At 38.6% G+C, this 23,807-nt stretch overlaps 1 protein-coding gene across 2 annotated transcripts in view; it reads right to left on the bottom strand.

The window, feature by feature from the left end:
* Nucleotides 1-19,877: 19,877 nt before the first annotated feature.
* Nucleotides 19,878-23,807, bottom strand: part of QSER1 (glutamine and serine rich 1) — a 74,691-nt gene continuing 70,761 nt past the window's right edge. For both annotated transcript variants that reach the window (XM_059406344.1, XM_059406333.1), the window contains 2 exons: nt 21,853-21,948; nt 19,878-20,845 (listed from right to left, as the gene is read on the bottom strand). In XM_059406344.1, coding sequence (XP_059262327.1) covers nt 20,705-20,845; nt 21,853-21,948 — 237 coding nt within the window. In that variant the 3' untranslated portion in view covers nt 19,878-20,704. The remainder of the gene's footprint in view (nt 20,846-21,852; nt 21,949-23,807) is intronic.

Raw genomic sequence — 23,807 nt, forward strand, 5'->3', positions numbered from 1 at the left:
GATCTTTCTCTCTTTTCCATATTTCTTATTTCTTTCTAATACATACACTGACTTTTTTTTTTAAGATTTTATTTATTTTTTTTGAGAGTGAGCCAGTGAGAGAGAGAGAGAGAGAGAGAGCGAGAGCGAGCGCAACCCAGGGTGAGAGGCAGAGCTGAGGAGGAACCCCAATGCAGGGCTCGATCCCAGGACCCTGGGATCACCATCCAAGCTGAAGGCAGATGCCCAACTCATTGAGCCGCGGTGTCCCTCGTGGATTGGATGTAAATTCACATGAACAGGTCGATAACCCAACACCCTGAGAGCTTCTTTCTTGTGTTTGAAGAAATCTCTGTATGAGGGCCAGCTTTTTAATTTTATATTTGGTCCAGTCCCCACTCCATATACATGGTGTGACTGCTCAATGTCTTTTCTATTGCAACTTCCTCCTAGTGGGGAAGAACCACAACACCTGCTGGCTTCTGTTTAACGTGAAGGTGCTTTCCCTGAGGCTTTCCAACTCCTGTGGCTCTGGAAGACCTTTTAAATGTGGGGAGGGTGTTTCGATTGAACTGCTCCATTAAAGTCTTGTGACCCATCCTTTCTGCCCCTCTATCTTCCTTTGCATTAGAGGTTGAGAGTTGGAGTCGCCCAGATCTCTCTTTACTCACTGTATCAACATCCTGCTTTGTTTGGAAGAATGGTTGAATGTCATCTCTGGTGTTTTTCTTCAATCTCGTCTCATTCAACACTCCGCTTGAAGAATTTTTTTTTTAAGTTTGGAGCATTTGGATTATATCGACTTGTTGATGAAGATTTCCCCCCTGTTTTTAAGTTTCTCTGGCCTTTTCAGTTGCAGTTTGTCAAGAGCCGACTATAAATTGGTGCTTGGAAGTCCAGAGAGTATATAATTTAATAATTACCAGTGGGGTGTGTGTGAAATTTTCCATCTCTTTTGCACTTGGAAATAAGCTTGCTAAATGATTTCAGGGGATCGGGGGACTGCTGGAATGGATAACCAGTGAGGCTTCTCTTTAAGATTTAGATAAAAGGCAAAATCTTGTGCTGATTATAACCATACCCAAGAGCCCTTAAGTAGCACCCTCAATTGGTCACCGTTTGCCTGCTTTTTTGGTTTCAGTTCTCTTTTTTTTCCCAAAACCAAAAGGCAGGGACAGCTGGGTTACTCAGTCCATTGAATGCCTGCCTTTGGCTCAGGTCATGACCGCAGGGTCCTGGGATGGAGCCTGCGTCATCGGGGCTCCCTGCTCAGCGGGGAGTCTGCTCCTCCCTCTCCTCCCTGCTCGTGCTCTTTCTTGCTATCTCTGTCTTTCTCTCTCAAATAAATAAAATATAAAAACAAATGAAAAACAAAACAAAACACAAGAACAAGAGGCACTACTCAGAATATCAAGTTACTAAAGATATCCAGTACCATATTTCATTAGATCTTAATTATGGGATCAAATCACTTATCCATTTAAAAATATTTACTGATTTCTTACCATGTGCCAGTACCAGAGGTGGATCCCAATGGGCTTGACACTTATTGCAAATCTGTGGACCTTCTTTAAAAAAAGGGGGGGGGGTGGGGAGGAGAAAGAAGAGAAGGAAAAAGAGGGGGAGGAGGAGGAGGAGAAGGATATAAAATTATAAATTCAAAATTAGGTACAGACTTCTGTTTCCAGGAAGATGGACTAGAAGTACATTTCCCTATTCCTCCTAGTAAGCGTAACCCAAACCCCTAGACATGATGTACAAAACAAACCAAGAAGACTCTGAAGGGTGTAGGAAAGGGACTGGCTAGGGGCCTTGGGACCCAAGAATGACATGGCAATGAGTTTTCTTTTTGCCTCAGATATTCCAGACTTAGAGATGAAGGAGCCAGGATATGCCGATGAGCACAGACAAAAAAGCCCCCTCAGAAGCCTGCTCCCTCTAGCCAGAGAAGACTTGAAGGTAGAAGGACTTGTTTCTAGTCACAGCTCTGCCATTAACACTGTGTCTTGGTGAACACTCTCTCTTGCTTCCATTGTCAGCCAGCAGCTAAGTCCAGCATTTTGATTCCAAGTTGGGAGAGGAAAGGAGTTTTTTGTTTTTTTTTAATTAAAGATTTTATTTATTTATTTGACACACGGAGAGAGATAGCAAGAGAGAGTACAAGCAGGGGAAGTATCAGGCAGAGGGAGAGGGAGAAGCAGGCTCCTTGCTGAGCAAGAAACCCTATCCCAGGACTCGGGGATCATGATCTGGGCCAAAGACTGAGCTACCCAGGCACCCTGAGGAGTTGTGTTTTAAGCAAAATTGACTTTTCCCTGCTTAGAATAGAAGTAATTGCACACCCCAGAACATATGCAACTTGAGAAATGTATAAAAGAAAAAACTCACCATCCAAAAACAATCACTATTAACATTTGAGGCATTTAAAAAAATTTTTTTAACAATGCATATACTTTATGTATTTGATGTTTTACTGTATATAAAATTTTGTATTTGCATATCTATGAGAAAAATCTGTTTTTAAAAAATACATCTAAATGGGAGCCTAGGTTGCTCAGTTGGTTAAGCAGTTGACTCTTGGTTTCAGCTCGGGTCATGACTGCAGGGTCTTGGTATCCAGCCCCACCTCAGGTCCATGCGCAGTGGGGAGTCTGCTTATGGATTCACTCTGCTCGGCCTCCTGCTCTGCTTTCTCTCACATAAATAAATAAGTAAATCTATCAAAAGAAAACAAAACAGAGGGTGCCTGGGTGGCTCAGTTGATTAACCGTCTGCTTCGGCACAGGTCGTGATCCCAGGGTCCCCCCTGCTTGTGCTCTCTTTCTCTCACTCTCTAACAAATAAATATCTTTTTTTTTTTTAATTAAAAAAAAATTTTTTTTAATTTCTTTTAAAAAAAAAGATTTTATTTATTTATTTGACAGAGAGAGAGATCGCAATAGGCAGAGAGGCAGGTAGAGACAGAGAGGGAAGCAGGCTCCCTGCTGAGCAGAGAGCCCGATTCGGGGCTCGATCCCAGGACCCCAAGACCATGACTTGGGCCGAAGGCAGAGGTTCAACCTACTGAGCCACCCAGGCGCCCCTATAAGTAAAATCTTTAAAAAAGAAAAGTCCAGAAAGAGAAAAATGACTCAGTGTGTACTCTTGATCTCAGTGTTATGAATTTGAGCCCCACGTTGGGAGTAGAGATTACTTTTTAAAAAATCTTTAGGAGGATGCCTGGGTGGCTTGGTTAAGGGGCTGCCTTTGGCTCGGGTCATGATCCCAGGGTCCTGGGATCAAGCTCTGCATCAGGATCCCTGCTTGGTGAAAAGCCTGCTTCTCCCTCTCCCACTTCCCCTGCTTTGTTCCCTCTCTCGCTATGTCTCTCTCTTTCAAATAAATAAATAAAATCTTAAAAAAAAAAAAAAAGCTTTAAAAATAAAAAAATAAAAGGACCTAAGATGAATGGACCAAGTATCCAGAAGAAATAATTTCTATTTTCACTCCTAGTTAATAAATCTTAGCCTATCTTCATCTTAATTTTTATTGCTGAGATTTTGTAAATCTCAAAAGCAAAGTAACTCATGCAGTACGGGTACTTAGTAAATTAGGTAATGAATTATAAATATTGTTTTCCAGTTAGCCAAAAAATAATACTGTTTACAATGAATGGGATTTGAGTGCTAATGTCTTTATAGGCAGTGAATTAATAGTAAATTATACCCACTAAGCTAATCATCTACTTTCTTTAATAAAACACATATACACAGAGCATTTAGGGCAGGGACCATAAGAGCACACATAGCAAGATAAAGAATGAGTGGGACGTCAGGTTGTGACTTCAAAGTTCAGAAAAAGCAGTTCTATATCCAATGACAAAATCTGTCTTTTAAATAACTGATTACGGGCACCTGGGTGGCTCAGTGGGTTAAAGCCTCTGCCTTCGGCTTGGGTCATGGTCCCGGGGTTCTGGGATCAAGTCCCGCATAAATAAATAAATAAATAAATAAATCTTTAAAAAAATAAATAAAGAAAGAACTGATTACAATGTAGTTAGTAAATCACTCCCCTACAGAAACACTGTATAATAAAAACCTAACCTAATATTTGGAGTAATGCTTAATTCCCAATAGAAGGAAGGCGGTTTTGCTCTTCTCTGATTTAGAAAAAACATACCCTGCTTTTATTAAGATTAATATTTATAAATACTACATATAATAATAAAAAAAAATGGACCATGAAGAGGAGAACTAAGGGACAACAGAAGGTAAAAAAATCTATTCCCTAATTTTATACATATAATACTTTCAAAAAACCTAATCTGAATTTAAAAAATCATTTTTATTACATATTTGTTATATATGTGTATATATATACATATATAATTGTTTTTTAAAGATTTTATTTATTTATTTGACAGAGAGAAAGATCACAAGTAGGCAGAGAGGCAGGCAGAGAGAGAGGGGGAAACAGGCTCCCTGCTGAGCAGAGGGCCCAATGTGGGGCTCAATCCCAGGACCCTGAGATCATGACCTGAGCTGAAGGCAGAGGCTCAACCCACTGAGCCACCCAGGTGCCCTACATATATAATGTTTAAAAAATTTTTTTAAAGATTTTATTTTTAGCAGTCTCTACACCCAACATAGGGCTTGAACCCACAACACCGAGATCAAGAATTCCATGCTCTACTGACTGAGTCAGCCAGGCATCCCCTATTATTTTAAGTATATTACAATTCTATATAATTATTATTTTATCACATGCAAACATTATAGAAAAACTCTCACACCAAATAGACCTCTGAATTTTTTGCATAATATCATATACTTAAAAAATCTTAACAGTGGAGATTGACATCTGGCATGATAGTATGAGGAATTCCATTGACTCATTCACCGATGAAACTGTAAAAATTATTTTCAAAAACAGCCATTTAGAAGCTCCTGGCTGGCTCAGTCAGTGGAACAGGCAATTCTTGATCTCAGGGTTGTGGGTTTGAGTGCCATGTTGGGTACAGAGATTATTTAAAAATAAAATCTTAAAAACAAACAAACATTGAAAGCCTCTAGAAATGGCCCTAAGTATAAACAAAACACGAAGAACTATCTATTTAAGAAAATGTGTGAAAACTGAGGAAGAAAGGCAAGAGTCTTTATTACAGAATGAACCAAGACCAACCCCTCATTTTTCCCTAACTCAACAAGGCAGAGACTGTAGGGTTTCTTATTCCCCCAGCTCCCAGTGGGAGGACTTTTTTTCTGGGAGGAGCAGAACATCAGCATTCCTTATCCTTCCCCAACCACTTGTTTTGAGGCTAAGTCCTGGGTGAGAGTATGGTTGAGAGGTAGGGACTCCCTTCTGCCCAGCTCCCACGCATGGAATGGAGGCTCTGCCTTGGGTGTGACATGCTGAGAATACTAAGACCTTATCTTATCATCCTTGCCCTGGCTCACAATGTAGTGGGTCCATGCCAAGAGAGGCAAGCCAAGAAGAGCCCACAGGACTGGACTGCACACCCTGCACCCCAACAACAAACGCTTGGTTCCTAGACTGGGCATGTTCTTCAGAGAGAAGCTTGCCTTCCTTGGCTTTAGAACCCTTGCTCAGAGATTTTGCCTGGTAGGAGAAGCAGATCATAAAAAAGATAACTACTAATCTTTTCCCCCCAAAACTGACTTCATTTGCAACAGAGCATGGAGACACTCAAGTCTCACCAAAGTGCCGGTTACGGTGAAAGGCAATGGGGAGGAGATCTACAACACAAGCTCAACTATAGGCTGGTTTTCAGAAGAGAAATGGATATGACAGCTGAGGTCAGAACAAAAAAATCAAACACTGAATTCAGAAACTCTTCCTACAAGTGAGTCTTGACTGGAGTAATTTATAGAGCAATTTATGCCCAGGCACAAATTGTTAAAAATAGAGCAATCAGCTGGAAATTAGTGAAGTTTAACAGCTGGGTGTGGTCTCAAGGAAAGAGAGGAAAACCGCTCTACCAAAACCACTGTCATTTCAGCATAATCATGGGCATACCCAAAACTGCACTTTTTCTGAGGAGCAACACCAGAGGCTTAATACCATGCAAGGGCGTAGTAAGGAGGGGAGACATCACTGAAATAATCCAGCCAGACCCTAAACAAATAAGCACGTAACATGTTCCGGAAAGGGGTGAGGACCGATACTCAGAGTTACCACAAGCGAAAATATATTGTTTGAAACATCAGTTTCCAACAAAAACTATGAATAATGCAAAGAAACAGAATAGTATGACCATACCCCAGGAAAAAGCAGACAGCAGAACTCGTTTAGGAGAGTGAACAGATACCAGATTTATCATAAAAAGGCATCAAAGAAGCTAGTATGAACATGTTTACAGAAATAATGACAACATTCCTTTAAATATCAAAAAATATGTAGAAATCATTAAAAAAGTAGAAACTATGAAGTTGAAGAGTAAAATGAATGAAATTTTTAAACTCATGAGAGGGGCTCAACAGTACCTTTGAACTGGCAGAAGAAGGAATAAGTCAACTTGAAGATAGGTCAATAGAAATTATGCAAACTGAAGAACAAAGAGAAGAAAAGGAATTACGAGAAAGGATCCTCAGAGAAATGTGGGACACATTTCATACCAGCATACATATTGGGAGTACCAGAAGAGAGCAGAGAGCAAAGAGCAGAGAAAAATATATGAAGAAATAATGAAGAAAATTCTCAAATTTACTGAAAAACAACTATCAAAACTAGACAAAGACATGACAAGAAAAAACATACTGCAAGCTAATATCTCTTAGGAGAATGGATGTGAAAAATCTTCGACAATGTACTAACAAACTGAATCCACTGACCTAAAGAAAGAATTACAGGGGCACCTGGGTGGCTGAATGGGTTGAGCATCTGACTCTTGATTTCGGCTCAGGTCTTGATCTCGAGGTCATGAGTTCAAGTCCAGCACTGGGCTCCACATTCAGTGTGGAAGATACTCTTAAAAAAAAAAAAAAAAAAAGAATCAACCACCATGACAAAGATTTACCTGAGAAAGGCAGTTGGTTTAATATATAAAAACAAATTAATGTAAGAAATCATAACAGTAAAAAAACAAATCAAATGATCAATCTTAATAGATGTAGAAGAAGCACTTGGTAAATTCCAAAACTACACTTTCATGATGAAAACCCCTCAACAAGGGGCACCTGGGTGGCTCAGTTGGTTAAGTGGCTGCCTTCAGCTCAGGTCATGGTCCCGGGATCCTGGGATTGAGCCCCAGTGGCGCTCCCTGCTTAATGAGGAGCCTGCTTCTCCTTCTCCTTCTTCCTCTCCCCACTGCTTGTGTGCTCACTCTCTCTCATGCTCTCTCTCAAACAAGTAAATAAAATCTCAAAACAAAAACAACAACAAAAAACCAACCTGAACAAGCTAGGAAAAGAAAGGACTTCTCAGGGAGCCTGGGTGGCTCAGTGGGTTAAGCCTCTGCCTTCAGCTCCAGTCATGATCTCAGGGTCCTGGGATCAAGCTGGCATCAGACTCTCTGCTCAGAAGGGAGCCTGCTTCCCCCTCTCTCTCTGCCTGCCTCTCTGCCTACTTGTGATCTGTCAAATAAATAAAATCTTAAAAAAAAAAAAAAAAAAGGACATCTGCAGAAACCCCACTGCTAACATCATACTTCATGGTGAAAAACCGATGCTTTCCCCTGAGATCAAAAACAAGACAAGGAAGTCTTTCCAACATTGTGTTAAGGTGTTCTAATCAGAGCAATTGGGCAACAAAATGGAATATAAGCATCTAGATTGTAAAGAAACAAAACTGTCTCCATTCGTGCATGACATGATCTTGTGTATAGAAAAATCTCAAGGAACCCATGAAAAAGAAACTATTAGAACCAATAAGAGGGGCGCCTGGGTGGCTCAGTGGGTTAAGCCGCTGCCTTCGGCTCAGGTCATGATCTCAGGGTCCTGGGATCGAGTCCCACGTCGGGCTCTCTGCTCAGCGGGGAGCCTGCTTCCTTCTCTCTCTCTCTCTGCCTGCCTCTCTGCCTACTTGTGATCTCTCTGTCAAATAAATAAATAAAATCTTTAAAAAAAAAAAAACAATAAGAAAGTTCAGCAAGTTTACAGGGTACAAACCAATATACAAAAGTGGATTCAAGTTATCGGGTTATCTAGCTCTTGATAGTTTCTGTTCAAGGAATTTGTTCATTTGCTCGAAGTTATCAAATTTATTGGTATGAAGTTATTTATGATAATTACCTTATGATCTTATTTTTTTTAATTTTTAAAAAGATTTTATTTATTTATTTGACAGAGAGAGAGAAAACACAAGCAGGGGGAGCAGCAGAGGGAGTGGAGAAGCTGAGCAGGGAGCCCAACGTGGAGCTTGATCCTAGGTCATGACCTGAGCCTGAAGGCAGACACTCAACCATCTGAGCCACCCAGGTGCCCCAATTTTTAACATTTTTAATTGAACTACAGTTGACATATATTAGTTTCAGGTGTACAATATTACATTCAATAATTATATACATTATGAAACACTTACCACAAGAATAGTTACCTTCTCTCATTATACAAAGTTATTACATTACTATGGACTATATTCCCTGTGCTCTTTTATCCCTGATTTTATTTTATAACTGGAAGTTTGTATCTCTTAATCCTCTTCACCTATTTCGTCCATCTTCCCACCTACCTCTGGCAACCACTAGTTTATCTCTGTATTTATGATTCTGTTTCTCTTTGTTGTTGTTTGCTCGTTTTGGTTTTTAGATTGCACATTCATGTGAAATCATATGGTATTTGTTTTTCTCTGTCTGACTTATTTCACTTAGCATAATACCTATTACGTCCATCCAGGCTGTCACAAATGGCAAAATTTCATTTTTTATGGCAAAGTAATATTTCATTATGTATATATACCACATGTGCTTTATCCATTCTTCTATTTTTTCAAAGATTTTATGTATGAATGAATGTATGTATTTGACAGAGAGAAAGCACAAGTGGGATGAGCAGGAGAGGGAGAAGCAGACTCCCTGCTGAGCAGGGAGCCCAATGTGGAGCTCAATCCTGGGACTCCAGGATCATGTCCTGAGCCAAAGGCAGATGCTCAACTGACTGACTGAGGCACTCTGGTGTCCCCATTCATCACCTGATGAACAGCTAGGTCACTTCCGTACCTTGGCTATTATAAATTGTGCTGCAGTAAATTTAAGGGTACATCTTTTCAAATTAGTGGTTTGTTTTTTTTTTCCTTTTGGGTAAATATCCAGAAAAATTACTCACTCATTCAGTACCTCTATTTTTAGTTTTTAAAGTAAATTCCATATTGTTTTTCAGAGTGGCTACACCAATTTACTTTCCTATCGACAGTGCACACAATGGATTCTGTTTTCTACAAATCTTCAGCAGAGTTGTATTTTCTTGCTTTTTGTATTCCTGGTTATTTTTGATTTGATGACAATGTGAATTTTACATTGTTGGGTGTTGGATATATTTTTTTAAATATTTTATTTATTTATTTGACAGAGAGAGAGAGAGAGAGAGAGATCACAAGCAGGCAGAGCATCAGTGTGTGGGGGGGAAGCAGGCTCCCCACTGAGCACAGAGTCCCATGTGGGGCTTGATCCCAGGACCCTGAGACCATGACCTGAGCCGAAGGCAGAGGCTTAACCCACTGAGTCACCCAGGCACCCCTGGGTGTTGGATTTTTTAAACGATTCCTCAATATATTTTTGGACTTTGTTCTAGGATTCAATTAAGTGACTTGGAAATAATTTAATTTAATTTAATTTAATAATTTAATTTTTCAAGCTAGCTTTAAGCTTTGTTAGATGGGTCCAGAACAGCCTTTAGTCTAGGTTCAGTTCTGTTGCGCTAGTGAGATAATAATAATTTTCTGAGCGCTCTGCTGATGTTGTGTTAGGACGTCTCTCCAATCTGACTGGTGGGAACATGAAGCCTGTCAGTCCTTGTGTGAGCTCAGGGGATTGTTATACTGGACTTTCTGGTCCTTATTTTTGGCCTTGGTAGTTTCCTCCTACCATGTGAGCTGGTCAGTATTAGTCGGAATCAGTACTAGTTGGAAACCTCTGAGTATCTCCAGAATTTAATCCTCGTCAACTCCCTTCTCTCAGGTCTTCTACACTGCAAATTCCAACTGCCTAGGCCTCCCCAAAGACTGAAGTTCGCCTCCTTAATTTAAGAAGACCTACAGGCGCCATTTGGATTTACCCTGTTACTCTACCATGTCTGAAAGTGGAAGTTGTCATTTTGGTCCTTATTCTCTCCCTTCCTTCCTTCCTATTCCCTTCTTTCCTTTTCTTCCTTCCTTTTCCTTCTTTTTTTCCCTTCCTTCCTTCCTTAATTCCAGAATAATTAACATACACTGTCATATTAGTTTCAGGTGTGAATTTTGGTCTTTCTTCTAAGAGCAACAGACTGCATTTGAGGGTTTTCAATGGGGAGGCACATGATCAGTTTTTTTAAAAATCACTGACTGCTGTGTGGAGAATGCATGGAAGGAAAAGCAAGACAGGAAGTGGGGAGACAGCAATTTACCGTGTTGGGTCCCCCCCAAATTGGGTACCCCAATAATGGGTCCGTGATTAAAGGAGCGAGACTGATACAAAGCAAAGGTCAAGCAAAGCTTTATTTCGCGCCAAGCATCAGGAATCAAACAGACCGGTCGGGGCTGCCCCTCCAGACAGGAGAACCTCTCCCTGCTTTCCAGACTAACTTTTATAGAGCAAAGTCCATGTGGTTGGGCCTGGCCACACACAGGTGGCCAATGAGATTGTAACACACACAGGAAACTCCACAGTGATGCTAGGTGACAAATTGAATTACAATTTACCCTAGTAGACATTTGAACCAGCCTATCACACCTTGGTTAGGATTGGTGCCAAAAGGCTCCCAAAGGCCGGGGGCCCATACTCCTTGGTAGCTAGGAGACAGTATGTGCCCCCACTGATTGAATACCTCCACCTGGCCTGACCCACCCTTGTACTAGGACTTTGTTACGTGGGACTGGTTTCCCAGACTTGCTTTTAAATAAGTTCCCCTGGGTGGGGGGGCAAGGTCTATTTAAGCTTTACAGCAAAATGGCAGTTCAACCGGGGTGGGGCTGCTCTGGCTGAATAGGCCCTTACAATAGGTTACCGTATCCTGACAGTTGATGGTTTGGACCAAGTAAATGACAGTGAGAGACATGGGAAAGATAAGGTTTATTTAGGAACCGACAGTATATTACTGTCTATGTGAAGTTCGAAGTGGCAAGTCTTTGACCTCTATGCTAAGGAAGTTTCATTGTGACCCTCTGAAGAGAGGGGTTGTATATAAACTATGTTCTTGCTTCTGGATTTTAAGCCAATCAGTGATGGCTATTTGCAGGGCAGACTTTCACCTTGTCATAGTTGACCCGTCAGTTATGGACTGAATGCTTTTGTCCCCTGCCCCCACTTCATATGTTGAAGCCTAACTAACCCTCAATGTGGTGTTATCTGGGACGAAATGTTTGAAAGGTAATTAGGGGTAAATGAGGTCAGAAGTGTGGGGTGCTCATGTTGGGATTAGTGCCCTTCCAGAGAACTTGCTCTCTGTCACATGAAGACACAGCAAGAAGGTAGCTATCTGCAAGCTAGGAAGAGAGCCCTCACCATGAACTGACTTCTGGATCTTGATCTGGGACTTTTAGCATCCAGAACTGTGGGAAATAAATCTGTGTTGTTTGAACTCCCTAAATCTATGGTAGCCCAAGAAAGCAAATAGAGTGGTGCTCAGCCACCAGTCAGTGAGGACTTCTGTTTCTCATTTGGAGGGCACAGTGTTTGTTCAGGAGCATGGGCATTCTTTAAAACAGCACATCCCCCCCCCCCACCCCGCAATGCTTTGTGAATGGTGCTTTAATACATAATCTTTTTGATAGTGAATTGTTTGCAAACTCCTGTGATAACGTTAATGCGTTTGCATTAGCATCACCTGTAAAAAAACCCTTGACTTCCTGACTTCTACTTAAGTCAAATAACCTTATCTCATAATTAGCTCAATGGAGAACTGGCATTGAAAGACCTTCTACTGATTGGCCCACTAACAGTTTTTAAGTCATTGATAAAAGAGTAGGTAAACAAGGCTAATTTAAAAAATGCATTCTGAAGCCTGGTTCTTTCAGTTAAGCTGTTGCTAGTGTTTTGAATTCTCTTGCTTCACCGCTTAATGACAGGTGCTCTCTGATGATAGCCCTTTCACTTCCATCGATTAAATGGAAATTAAATATAAGAATTATGAGAATGGACTTTGGTCTGTTGAGAAGCAAGCGCAGGAAGACCTAAGAGCATGACATGCAAAGGATGGGTATAATGAGATGTTTTGGATTTTATTTTATTTTATTTTATTATTTTTTAAGATTTTATTTATTTATTTGACAGAGAGAGATCACAAGTAGGCCGAGAGGCAGGCAGAGAGAGAGGAAGGAAAGCAGGCTCCCTGCTGAGCCGAGAGCCCGATGCTCGACCCCAGGACCCTGAGATCATGACCGGAGCTGAAGGCAGCGGCTTAACCCACTGAGCCACCCAGGCACCCCTGGATTTTATTTATTAATGTGATCTCTACACCCAACATGAGCTCTAACTCACAAATCTGAGATCCAGAGTTGCATGCTCTTCCGACTGAGCCAGCCAGATGACCAAGAGATGTTTTCTTTTGAAGACAGAAAAGAGAAAGCAGGGAATGGACCACGGGCAAAAATGGCATTTTGAACTATTGACAGGCCGGCTCGAAAACACTCTAGACTGATTGCAAAAGACCACTTATGTATATATCACCCATCCCTTAGACACACACCTGGGTGGCTCAGTGGGTTAAGCCTCTGCTTTCAGCTCAGGTCATGATTGAGCCCCGCATCAGGCTCCCTCCTTAGCAGGGAGCCTGCTTCTGCTTCCCTCTCTCTCTCTCTCTCTGCCTGCCTCTCTGCCTAGTTATGATCTGTCAAATAAATAAATTCTTTAAAAAACAACAACATACACACCTATTTGGTGCCTATTGGGTAAAAGACTTCATGCTGTTGGAGTTAGAAAGATGAAGACGATGTAGATTATGACCTTAGGCACTTCACAACGGACTGCTGATAGCAGACATGTTTCTTTTCTTTCTTTCTTTTTTTTTTTTTTTAAAGATTTTATTTATTTATTTGACAGAGATCAGAAGTAGGCAGAGAGACAGGCAGAGAGAGAGGAGGAAGCAGGCTCCCCGCAGAGCAGAGAGCCCAATGTGGGGCTTGGTCCCAGGACCCTGAGATCATGACCTGAGCCAAAGGCAGAGGCTTAACCCACTGAACCACCCAGGTGCCCCAACAACAGACATGTTTCTAATTAATCTTAACCTACTGTCACAAGGTAAACTAAGTACGGTCATGGTGTGTGTGTTTACAAATTACTAATTATTTTGATCTAAGTCTTGCAAGTTAGTAAAAACTTGGAAATAACACAGTAAAATCATCTTCCCCTTCTGCCATAACTCCCTGCCACTGAAACAACTTCGCGTTTCTCTCAACATTCCAGTCTCCCTGGAAGCGAAGAATATTAATAGCTTTAGAAGACTTTGTTTCTTACCTCACTCTCAGGATGAAAAACTAGATCCAGACTAGGCTTCACATGACAGGCCCGAGGACAGAGCTAGTTTAGTGGCAAGTAGAAATGATCTTCCTGAATACAAACCAAGTATTATGCCTTTTTCTTCATCCAGCTTTGTGTAAAATTCTTCCCAACCTTTGAGACTTGGCTTAATCATTATTACTACCTCACGAAGCCCTGCCTGACACTCCCCAAGCAGACAAACTCTCCCTCTTCAGAGTACTTCGCTCACAATGAGTACTTTTTTAAAAAAATTAACATATAATGTATTATTAGCCCCAGGGGTACAGGTCTGTGAATTGTCACAGCAAGCAGTGAGTACTTTATTTTTTTTTAAATACAAAGGATTAATTTTTTTAAAGATTTTATTTATTTGACAGACAGAGATCACAAGTGGGCAGAGAAGCAGGCAGAGAGAGAGGGGGAAGCAGGTTCCTCGCCGAGCAGAGAGCCCGATGCGGGTCTGGATCCCAGGACCCTGAGACCATGACCTAAGCCGAAGGCAGAGGCTTTAACCCACTGAGCCACCCAGGTGCCCCCGCAGTGAGTACTTTTAACAGAAACATTCACTTACTTTTACCAGGACTTTGTTCCCTAATTATCTCATCTGGAGTCTCGAGCCCAAAGGACAGAGGAATGGGAAATCATGGTCCCTGGGTTCTCTGCAGATGAGGACAAAAATGTGAAAAACCATGGCCACTACCTTTCACTTTTTCATAAAATATCAAAAATATTTCTATTGTACAAACTCTTGGTGTGGTCACTTTCTTCCCATGCTGCAATTACATATTACTAAAGTCCTTAACACGTTCATTGCAAAATCCAATGAATACTTTTCTGTTTTTACCTTTTTAATGATCTCTGTGCTTTCCTTACATATCCAGTTATTTGTTAAATATTGAATGAGATCAGATATTGTGCTGGATGCTGGGAATGCAACGGTAAGCAAAACACACATACGCCCCATCATAGAATAGCACTGGAAAGACCACCATACAAGCAACCTTAACAAAGTGTAGTAAAAGCTACATTAGAGGAATTATAGGGCACATAATCTGGTTCAGAGGGTTAAAACCTCTTATGTTAAACGGAAGTGATGTTGAAGTGAAATCTGGAGAATTAAGAGATGAAGGAAGCCTAGTTCAGCACGGGGAACATGAAGGACTGGAGGCAAGAAAAAAAAAAACACTGGAGGAATTTGAAGATGTTCCTTAAGCCTGAGCCACAAATAGGGGGAAAAAAAAGGCAGGAGAGTTAAGGAGGGACCGTCTCATTTCATATAGCACTTTTAAACTGTGGTAAGAGTCCGGGTTAAAGGCAAAGAAAAGCCATGGTAAGATTGTGAAGAGCAGACAAGAGGAAGCTCATCTCCCTGCAATTTAGGAAAAACATTTCTACCATGTCCATTATTTTTTATTCCATATTTTAAGTGATTTTCACTGTTGCCTTTTCTAAATATTATAAAAGGAGCTAAATTAAAAGAAAATCTTGGGGCGCCTGGGTGGCTCAGTGGGTTAAGCCGCTGCCTTCGGCTCAGGTCGTGATCTCAGGGTCCTGGGATCGAGTCCCGCATCGGGCTCTCTGCTCAGCAGGGAGCCTGCTTCCCTCTCTCTCTCTCTCTGCCTGCCTCTCCATCTACTTGTGATTTCTCTCTGTCAAATAAATAAATAAAATCTTTAAAAAAAAAAAAAAAAAAGAAAAGAAAATCTTTAGGGGCGCCTGCGTGGCTCACTTGTTAAGTGTCTGCCTTCTGCCCAGGTCATGATCCCAGCGTCCTGGAATGAGCCCTCTGAGGGCTCCCTGCTGAGTGGGAAGCCTACTTGCCCTCTCCAGCTCCCCCTGCCTGTGTTCCCTCTCTCGCTGTCAAACAAATTAATAAAATCTTTAAAATAAATAATTAAATCTTTATTTGATTTGGGTGAAAATTACCACTCTATGTGTCACAGATAAATTATATGTAAAACAGAAGTTATTCTGCAGAGCAATTTCTTGACTCCCAATTAACATCACAAAATAGATAAGGTTTAACAATAGACTAATAGGTAATTGTATCTTCCTTTTATTTGAAACCAGTCAGCTCTAAATTATTCATGCTGTCTTAAGAATAGATGTATATACATAACCTAAAATGATCAATAATCCAGATGGGTTCTATTTCACTCTGGAATGTGACTTTATCTTCGTTTAAACACAAGTGTCTTTGAAATCTAGGAATTTACTGAAAGCCGCACCAGACTGTTGGAGGGGAGGTGGGTGACGGGATGGGGTAACTGGGTGATAGGCATGAAGGGCACCTGATGTAATGAGCACTGGGTGTTACGTGCAACTGATGAATCACTGACTTTTACCTCTGAGACTAATGATACACTAGGTTAATTGATTGAATCTAAGTAAAATAACATTTAAAAAAAAGCGCCACACCACAGAGAATGGCCCATCCATAATACCTAATTTTTGTGATCCATCCTGGACTGGGAATTAAAAGCATATTCTACACTGATTTCAAGACTTAAGAAAGTGCTTTCTACCTTTTTCTTTACACTTTCATATTTTTTGACTTTTTTTTTTTAACAGTAAGTAGGTAGCTTTATTATTTTCCTGGCAATAAAAATATTTCTGTATGGAAAACAAAGAGAAGTATCCTCTTTCACATCTTCTTTGAGAAGTTCAGGTTAAATAATTGATTTTAGAGAGCTTCTCTGAGATACAAAATGCATTTTAAAAAAGAATAATAAAAAGAACCAGAAAGTAACAGGACATTAACAAAGCAGGGTAGAATTGCTATCATTTAGGTTTGCAATATGGATAATTTTAATGACTATTTTCTAAGATTTTTGAATGACTATTTTCTAAAATGAACAGTTTTAGCAATGAATGGAAAATAAAACAGCAATGTTACAGAGTTTTAAAATATTTTTTGATAGAGATCATTGATTAGATTTAGTTTTGAACAATATAAAGTAAGTCAAGGAATGAAAATGCTTTTTTTTTTTTTGAAAACGCTTTTATAATCAAAACTAACTGGGGTGCTTGGCCTGCTCAGTTAGTGGAGCATGCAACTCTGGGTCTCGGGTTGTGAGTTCGAGCCCCATGCTGGGGTGTAGGGATTACGTTATTTATTTATTTAAAAAAAAAGATTTTATTAATTTGAGAGAGAGAGAAAGCAAGAGCAGGGGAGAGGCAGAGAAAGAGGGAGGAGACTCCCTGCCAAGCAGGGAACCCGATGTGGGGCTTGATCCCAGGATCCCGGGATCATGACCTGAGCCCAAGGCAGATGTTTAATTTACTGAGCCACCCAGGTGCCCTTAGAGATCACTTAAACTAATCAAAGCACAGCAAATATGCTGAATATATATTTACCCGAAATAAAGTTTTTAAATATCATATGAAGATAAAAGCAGGATCTTATTATTCTGAAAATTAAGGAGTCAGGATACACTGTTTTTTATCTACTCAATAGCTTATATAGACTTGTTCCTAATAAATTTGTTTAGGACTTTATAACACGCTGTATTGTATGAAGAATTTATAATGTGATGATGCTTTTGGATAATAGAATACCTCAGTTTTCAGTTCTTAAAAAAACAAACAAACAAACAAACCTCAAAACATTCTGATTTTGTTGTTTAAAAAATTGTTTTCATTTTAATGATCTGAGTTAGTAACAAACAAATATACAAAATTGTCTTTCACATTTCCATACATTGTATTATGGACCACTTAAAACTCTGGGATACAAATGCAGGTTTCTTTGTATCCTTAACTTCAATTATTGTCACTTATAAATAAAGGTGATTTTCGAAAACATGCATTTGTGAACGTAGATGCCAAAGTTGTACATGTGAGTTAATGTACAACCAATAGTGTACATTGTTCATTTGTGCAGTTAAGTGTCAAATGCAGTTGACACAGGTAGAAGCAGTTATCCTGGGACAGTTTACTATATTTGAAAAGCATTTTTGAGAAGCAGATGGAACTACAGTTTAAAACAAAAGCTGTATTCTACAAATACAGTAAAAATTCACAATTTGCACATCTGAAGCAACTTTTGGGACCCAAGGCTGATTCAATAACCTTGCTGCTATACTGGTTTTATATGGGTTTATCTCCAAAATCACACATTGGAAAACAGCTGTTTCAACAAAAATAAATATATATATTAAAAGGAAAGTGAGATTTAAAAAAAAAAAAAAGTGAGGAAAGCTCCGAAAAGAGTAATAAGGTATGAGTCACCTGTAATTTTCATTTTTCAGTTTTAGAAATTTAAAGAACTTTAGAAACTTAAAGGTAATCTGAACATCTTCTAAGCTGTTTTCAATTAGGATTTTTCCATCTCACCAATGTTTTCTGTTTGATAATATAATAGAAAAATGGACGGTTTCTATTGTTGACTTACCATAATTCTTAAGTCATGATAAATTTGTGACTTCATTAGAGGATCAAATAAGTGGAAACTGAGTTATCATGAAAATGGGAACAAGGAAGTCCCTTCTATAACTGTTGATCTGAACTAGAAATAAACACCAACACAAAGTGATTTTTTATATTAAATTATTTCCAGGTATTTGTAGGGAGGAAAGTCCAATCTTACATAAAAATGTTTTCCTGGATGGTGGCAATATGTGCTTTACCTCTTTAACTCTATCTACAACCTAAAATTATTTCTAGATAATAAATTTCAAACTCCCTGGCAAGGAATGTGAATACTAATCAGCTAAGTATTTATTCAACTTCATACAAAGAAAGGACTCGTGAATGGACATTTTAAGAAGAGTTCCACTTTTTGCTAAGGTCCAAGTTTGATGCCATTGTCTATAATATATGATCAACTGAGAGAAGATGGTACCAAAGAACTAGGTCTCTTGCAGGCAGTTATCAAAGACTGGCCTCTGATTTTATGAAAACACTTGTTTTACTAAAATGAATACACTGCCAACATTTTGAGGGCAACTGCAGTTGAAAAGGAAATGGATTATTTTCTATAGGAAAGATAAGATCAACTTTAAGGAAATGTTCCTGTTTTCCACGGGCCTTACGAAGGAGACATGGCTAGTGATTTCAAACATGTACTTCAAGTGTTACCTAAATGCACGATGGCTTTTAAAAATGTTTAACCATCAGTGATTCAGGAAAGTAAGCTGGGGGAGTAAAGATATGTACGTATAACACTACATTAGGAGATGTAGTTATCTATTCTGCACCTTGGAAATGAAAGAAACAAATTCTGTCCAGAGTCAGTATCAGAAAGAAATATGGCTGCTTCCTACTCTTCTCCACTTGGCGAAATCAATTTTATGATGCTCTCACTGCTGATACATCTCACTTGAGTTAGGCAAAATGGATTTAGGTTACTTTTGTTTTCCAAAATAAACTGTTTAAACTCTCAGAAACGGAATATTTAACCATTGAAAGAAACTTCTATTATTACCTTGTCTAATGGCAGGTATGAAGATTGTTGGATTAAGGATTATTGCTTTTAAGAAGATAACCATTAGAAATAAATATGTAAGCTTAACTCAAATACTTATTTCCTACCCAATGCTACAATTTCTTATTCTCAAATCAAGTCACATATTATCTTTAATTTTTTGCCAGTTTACCAAGGTTTTAAGTATAAGAAGTTGGCCTGTTAACTCAAAATCAAGACAATAGCAATGTCCACATAAGCATGTCTTATTTGGGCAATGAGCAGGAACACTGCTTTCTTGATAGGACTTAAGGCACTAAATGGTGGTAAAATAAACAAAAAGTATGATGATTAACAACTTCTTTAGAATCCTAAAAAAGGAGATCGTTTAAGAAGGACACTAGTAAATCTTTTTTTCTCAAACAAATAAGGCATCCTGTTGGCAAACACAAATAAAACAAAAGGTCATGTTGAACCTAATACATTCACTGTCTCAGCTAAACTACTGGAAACACTAGCTATCAAACTAAAGGAAGCTACAACAGCATGTATAAAGGTTGGAAAGGCACCAAAAGGAGAGTTCTACCACTTCCAGTTCTAAGTGTCAGGTAAGCTGTGTTTAACACTGCATGTAGCCTAATTATAAATTTTATTCTTCCAAATGTATAATGGTAGTTAATTTTGATTTTGACAAATCGGTTATTCAAGTACTAGTTTAGTAAGGAATTGATTTCCATGAATTAGAAAATGACTGCAGTGTCTAACACAACTCCACTTATAAAGCTACACTAATTCTAGTACTGAATGCATATTCTGGATAACACTGAAGCAAATCCGTATAAACAAAAATGGTTACCTTAAGATAGAATTCACAATAGAAATTCAATATATAACTAAATAAGATTTACTGAAAATAATGAAAAGTGTAGTACAGATACAAACATAATTATAACCACAACATTTTCCTTGTGAAAAATACAACTATTAGTGAAATAAAATGTACAATTGAAAATTTTTCCAAAGGAAAAAACAGTATAAAGGAAAATACTTTTCTTTGAGATAGGGAAAATAGTATGTCATTGTTTTTTTCATTACAATATAATTTGACACAAAAAGCAGTCCTAGAATTGCACCAATTCCACATCCAGTTTCCTGAACATGTTAAGAGTAAAAGGAGTTCGTAAAGCAGAATGCAGTTTCTGAATTTCATATTTTAAATTGAGGATATTCTCATACAAAATGTCACATCACACCAGATCTGTTTACATAATGTACAATACTTTCTGTTTTGTGGCCAGACATGAATATAAACATAGGCATTTGGTGCCACCTCTCTTTCGTTCTGGTGTTTAGTCAGAGTCAGGAAAAAAATAATCAAGTTACTTAAGTGTTATCTCTCTAGCAATAAAGAAAAATTATATTTAGTGCATGCTTCATCATTTGTCAAAAAACATTTCTGAAAATAAAACTCAGTTACCCAATGGTTTACAAAATAGAAAAATCATTCATTAGGATAAAAATGGGATTTTAGGTCCATTTCCAAAGGACTGACTTCCTGGGCAGCACCACTGTCCTTGAGCAGAGGTCATCAGTAAGTTCTATGAGCAAAGCAGGTGTGCCTGACATTCACTTATCGGGTGCCCTATCCCCCCTTGGGCCCCCCGCCTCTGCCAGTTCATTAGTGCCATAACACAGACGGAACCTTTGTGGAAATGTTAGGAACATTTCTGCTGTACATGATTTAGAAGTTCTCCGAATTTTTCAAATAGGTCTTCCACCCATTTTACATTTTTCATACAAAGTTGAACAATTTCTTCCTGTCCTAAGTCTTCATTTCTTTTCTGCACAGAAGAAATCTAAAATAAAGAGAATTACCACATTAGCTTATACTTCTCACTTCATTAGCTCTTCATAAGGGTTTATGGTTTCTGTATCTTGAATGAAAAGGATTTTATGACTATACCTACAAATACTGATTAAAAAAAAATTTCATCCATGGAGAATGATTATTTTGCATAAATTTGGGTGAAGTCGAATCCTGTCATTTCTAGCTCCATGAGGGCAAAGAGGAAGGCTAGAAAAAAATGGTTCAAACTTTCTGAATTCCTTCCAGTTATGTTAAAAGCTAAGTGACAGATTTTGGGGTCTTGCATTTCAAGGCATTGTAAAAATAGTCATCATATTTTGCACAACCATCTTTATTTTCTCCTTTGCTAGAGGTTAGATTTATGAACATCTTTCCACTGATTATCATCAAATGCTTCAAGTGTAGCCTCAATCCAACTTAACTCTCAGTTAAACAACTGGTAGTGCTGATCAAAAAAGTACAGTCTATAGCTGTTTAAGCTTTGAGGAAATTGATCATTATTTTCCAGCCACAAAATGGTATTGTTGTCATATATAAATCCTGAGCAACTTAAATTATGATACCTAAAACTTACAATTAAATTTTAACTATCATTTCTTCCTGCCAACACACAAAAACCCCTTCCTCTCAGCAATGAGGTGGGACAAGGCCATTCCAGTAATAAGGATGATGTCAGGATATCAAAGCAGTGACTGAAGTGAATTAAAGCAGGATCATTATGTATTATAAGCGAAGAAAATGAAATCAAGTCCCATTTATTATGGCAAAGTAAAGCAAGCAAAACAGCTTAAAAACATTACCATTTACAGCTTCTGTAAGAGCCTCAGATTAGTATGAGAACAACACACAACAGAGACACTCAGGAGAACATTTTTATAAGACAATACAGACACATGTGTTTAACAGTTCTCTTTGAGACACTATAAAGTACTACAGCTACAGTCTCCTTAGAGTTCAGAAAAATATTTCTTTTTTAAATAAATGAAAAAAAATTACCTCATCTTTACATATCAGATAAACATGGTATTTATAATGATGGAGTGAATGATATAAAGAATACAGCTGTATTTTCTCTGGATCGACAGCAAATTCCTATAAAAACAAAAGAGTTTATAGGCATATTTATTTCATAGGCATATTTATTTCATGGAATATTTGAGCTCTGAATACTTTTACAAAAATATTAGACCAGAAGCCTGAATGGAAATTTTAAAAATGAAATGACTGATACTGCTAGATATAGGCTTAAATATGGATAAGAGGCTTATTCAAAATAAGAATTTAAATTGTATTTTAGAATCTTCACTCCTTTTTTCTGAATATAAACACAATATTTCAAAAAATTTAAACACAGAAAAATTTAAACAGTAGACATACAAGAGGACTTTTAAAAAAGAATGCTATAATCTCTTGCTTCCGAGAAAATAGTTTAAAGCACGTTTCCCCCCCATGTATAACATGTATTAATGACACCAATTCTCTAATGGGAAGGAAATCCTACTACACATATTGTTCTGCAACTTTATTTTTAATAACTTGTTTTTAACCTAACTAAAACTTGTATATCTTTCTACTTACTACGTATAACCCCTACCGCTATCAATTATATGAGGGCAGGGAGTTTCGGCCACTTTTCACAGTTCTATTCCTAGTACTTAGAACCGTATTTGGCACACAACCGGCACTCAAAATATTTTACTGAAAGAATGAACGAGGCTCTTTTTAAAAAGTACATAGTATTGCATCATCCGGATGGCCCTTTATTTTCCAGTTTCCCACTGGTGAAGCTTAACTGGACTGCTCTTACAATTGCGCAAAGGGCAAAAGCATACGTTTTCATGCATTTGTAAATGTGTTTTTACAGAGGATATTTTTGTTGTGAAATAGATATGCTACTAAACGGATTTCTAAAAAGGCAGTAATTTAGACAATGTTTGAGAATGAGTGAATTCCAATTTCCATAATTTTACAGATATGGAATACTGAATCTTATGAAATATGTTCACATTCACTTATCTGTATGCGTTTGTATCTAATGACAAAAAAAAAATACAGAAAATGTAAGTACAGTCTTCAGGTAATTCCTTGCCTATTCATTTATTTTTAAAATCTGCAAGTAATGGGTGCCTGGGTGGCTCAGGTCATCCCCAGGGACCTGGGATGGAGTCCTGCATCTGGCTCCCTGCTTTGCAGAGAGTCTGCTTTTCCCTCTGGCCCTCCTCCCACTCATTCTCTTAATCTCTCTCAAATAAAATACATAAAATCTTAAAAAAAAAAAATCTGCAAGCACTAACTACATACAGATACTATGCTGGACAATGGAGAAAAACAAAATAAGACCAAGTCTCTGTTCCTTGAGCTAAAGCTGCTCTTTCCTACCTGAAAAAAGACTTCACAGTTAATAATAACATAGTAAAGGGGCGCCTGGGTGGCTCAGTGGGTTAAAGCCTCTGCCTTAGGCTCACGTCATGATCCTGGGGTCCCGGGATCAAGCCCCGCATTGGGCTCTCTGATCAGTAGGAAGCCTGCTTCTCCCTCTTCCCTCTCTCTGCCTACTTGTGATCTCTGTCAAATAAATAAATAAAATCTTTAAAAAAAAAAAGTAACTTCCTAAAAAAAAAGTATTTGCTTGTTGCAATATTTTATATTATTATTTTTAAAAGATTTTATTTATTTATTTATTTGACAGAGAGAGAGAGAGAGAGATACAGCAAGAGAAGGAACACAAGCAGGGGGAATGGAAGAGGGAGAAGCAGGCTTCCTGCTGAGCAGGGAAGCCTGATGTGGGTCTCAATCCCAGGACCCTAGGATGATGACCTGAGCCCGCTTAATGACTGAGTCACCCAGGCGCCCTTTGTTTCAGTATTTTATTTTATTATTTTATATTTTTAAAAGATTTTATTTATTTGACAGACAAAGATCACAAGTAGGCAGAGAGGCAGGTAGGGGGT

Source organism: Mustela nigripes, chromosome 1, assembly GCF_022355385.1.
Source record: "Mustela nigripes isolate SB6536 chromosome 1, MUSNIG.SB6536, whole genome shotgun sequence".
NCBI lineage: Eukaryota > Metazoa > Chordata > Mammalia > Carnivora > Mustelidae > Mustela > Mustela nigripes.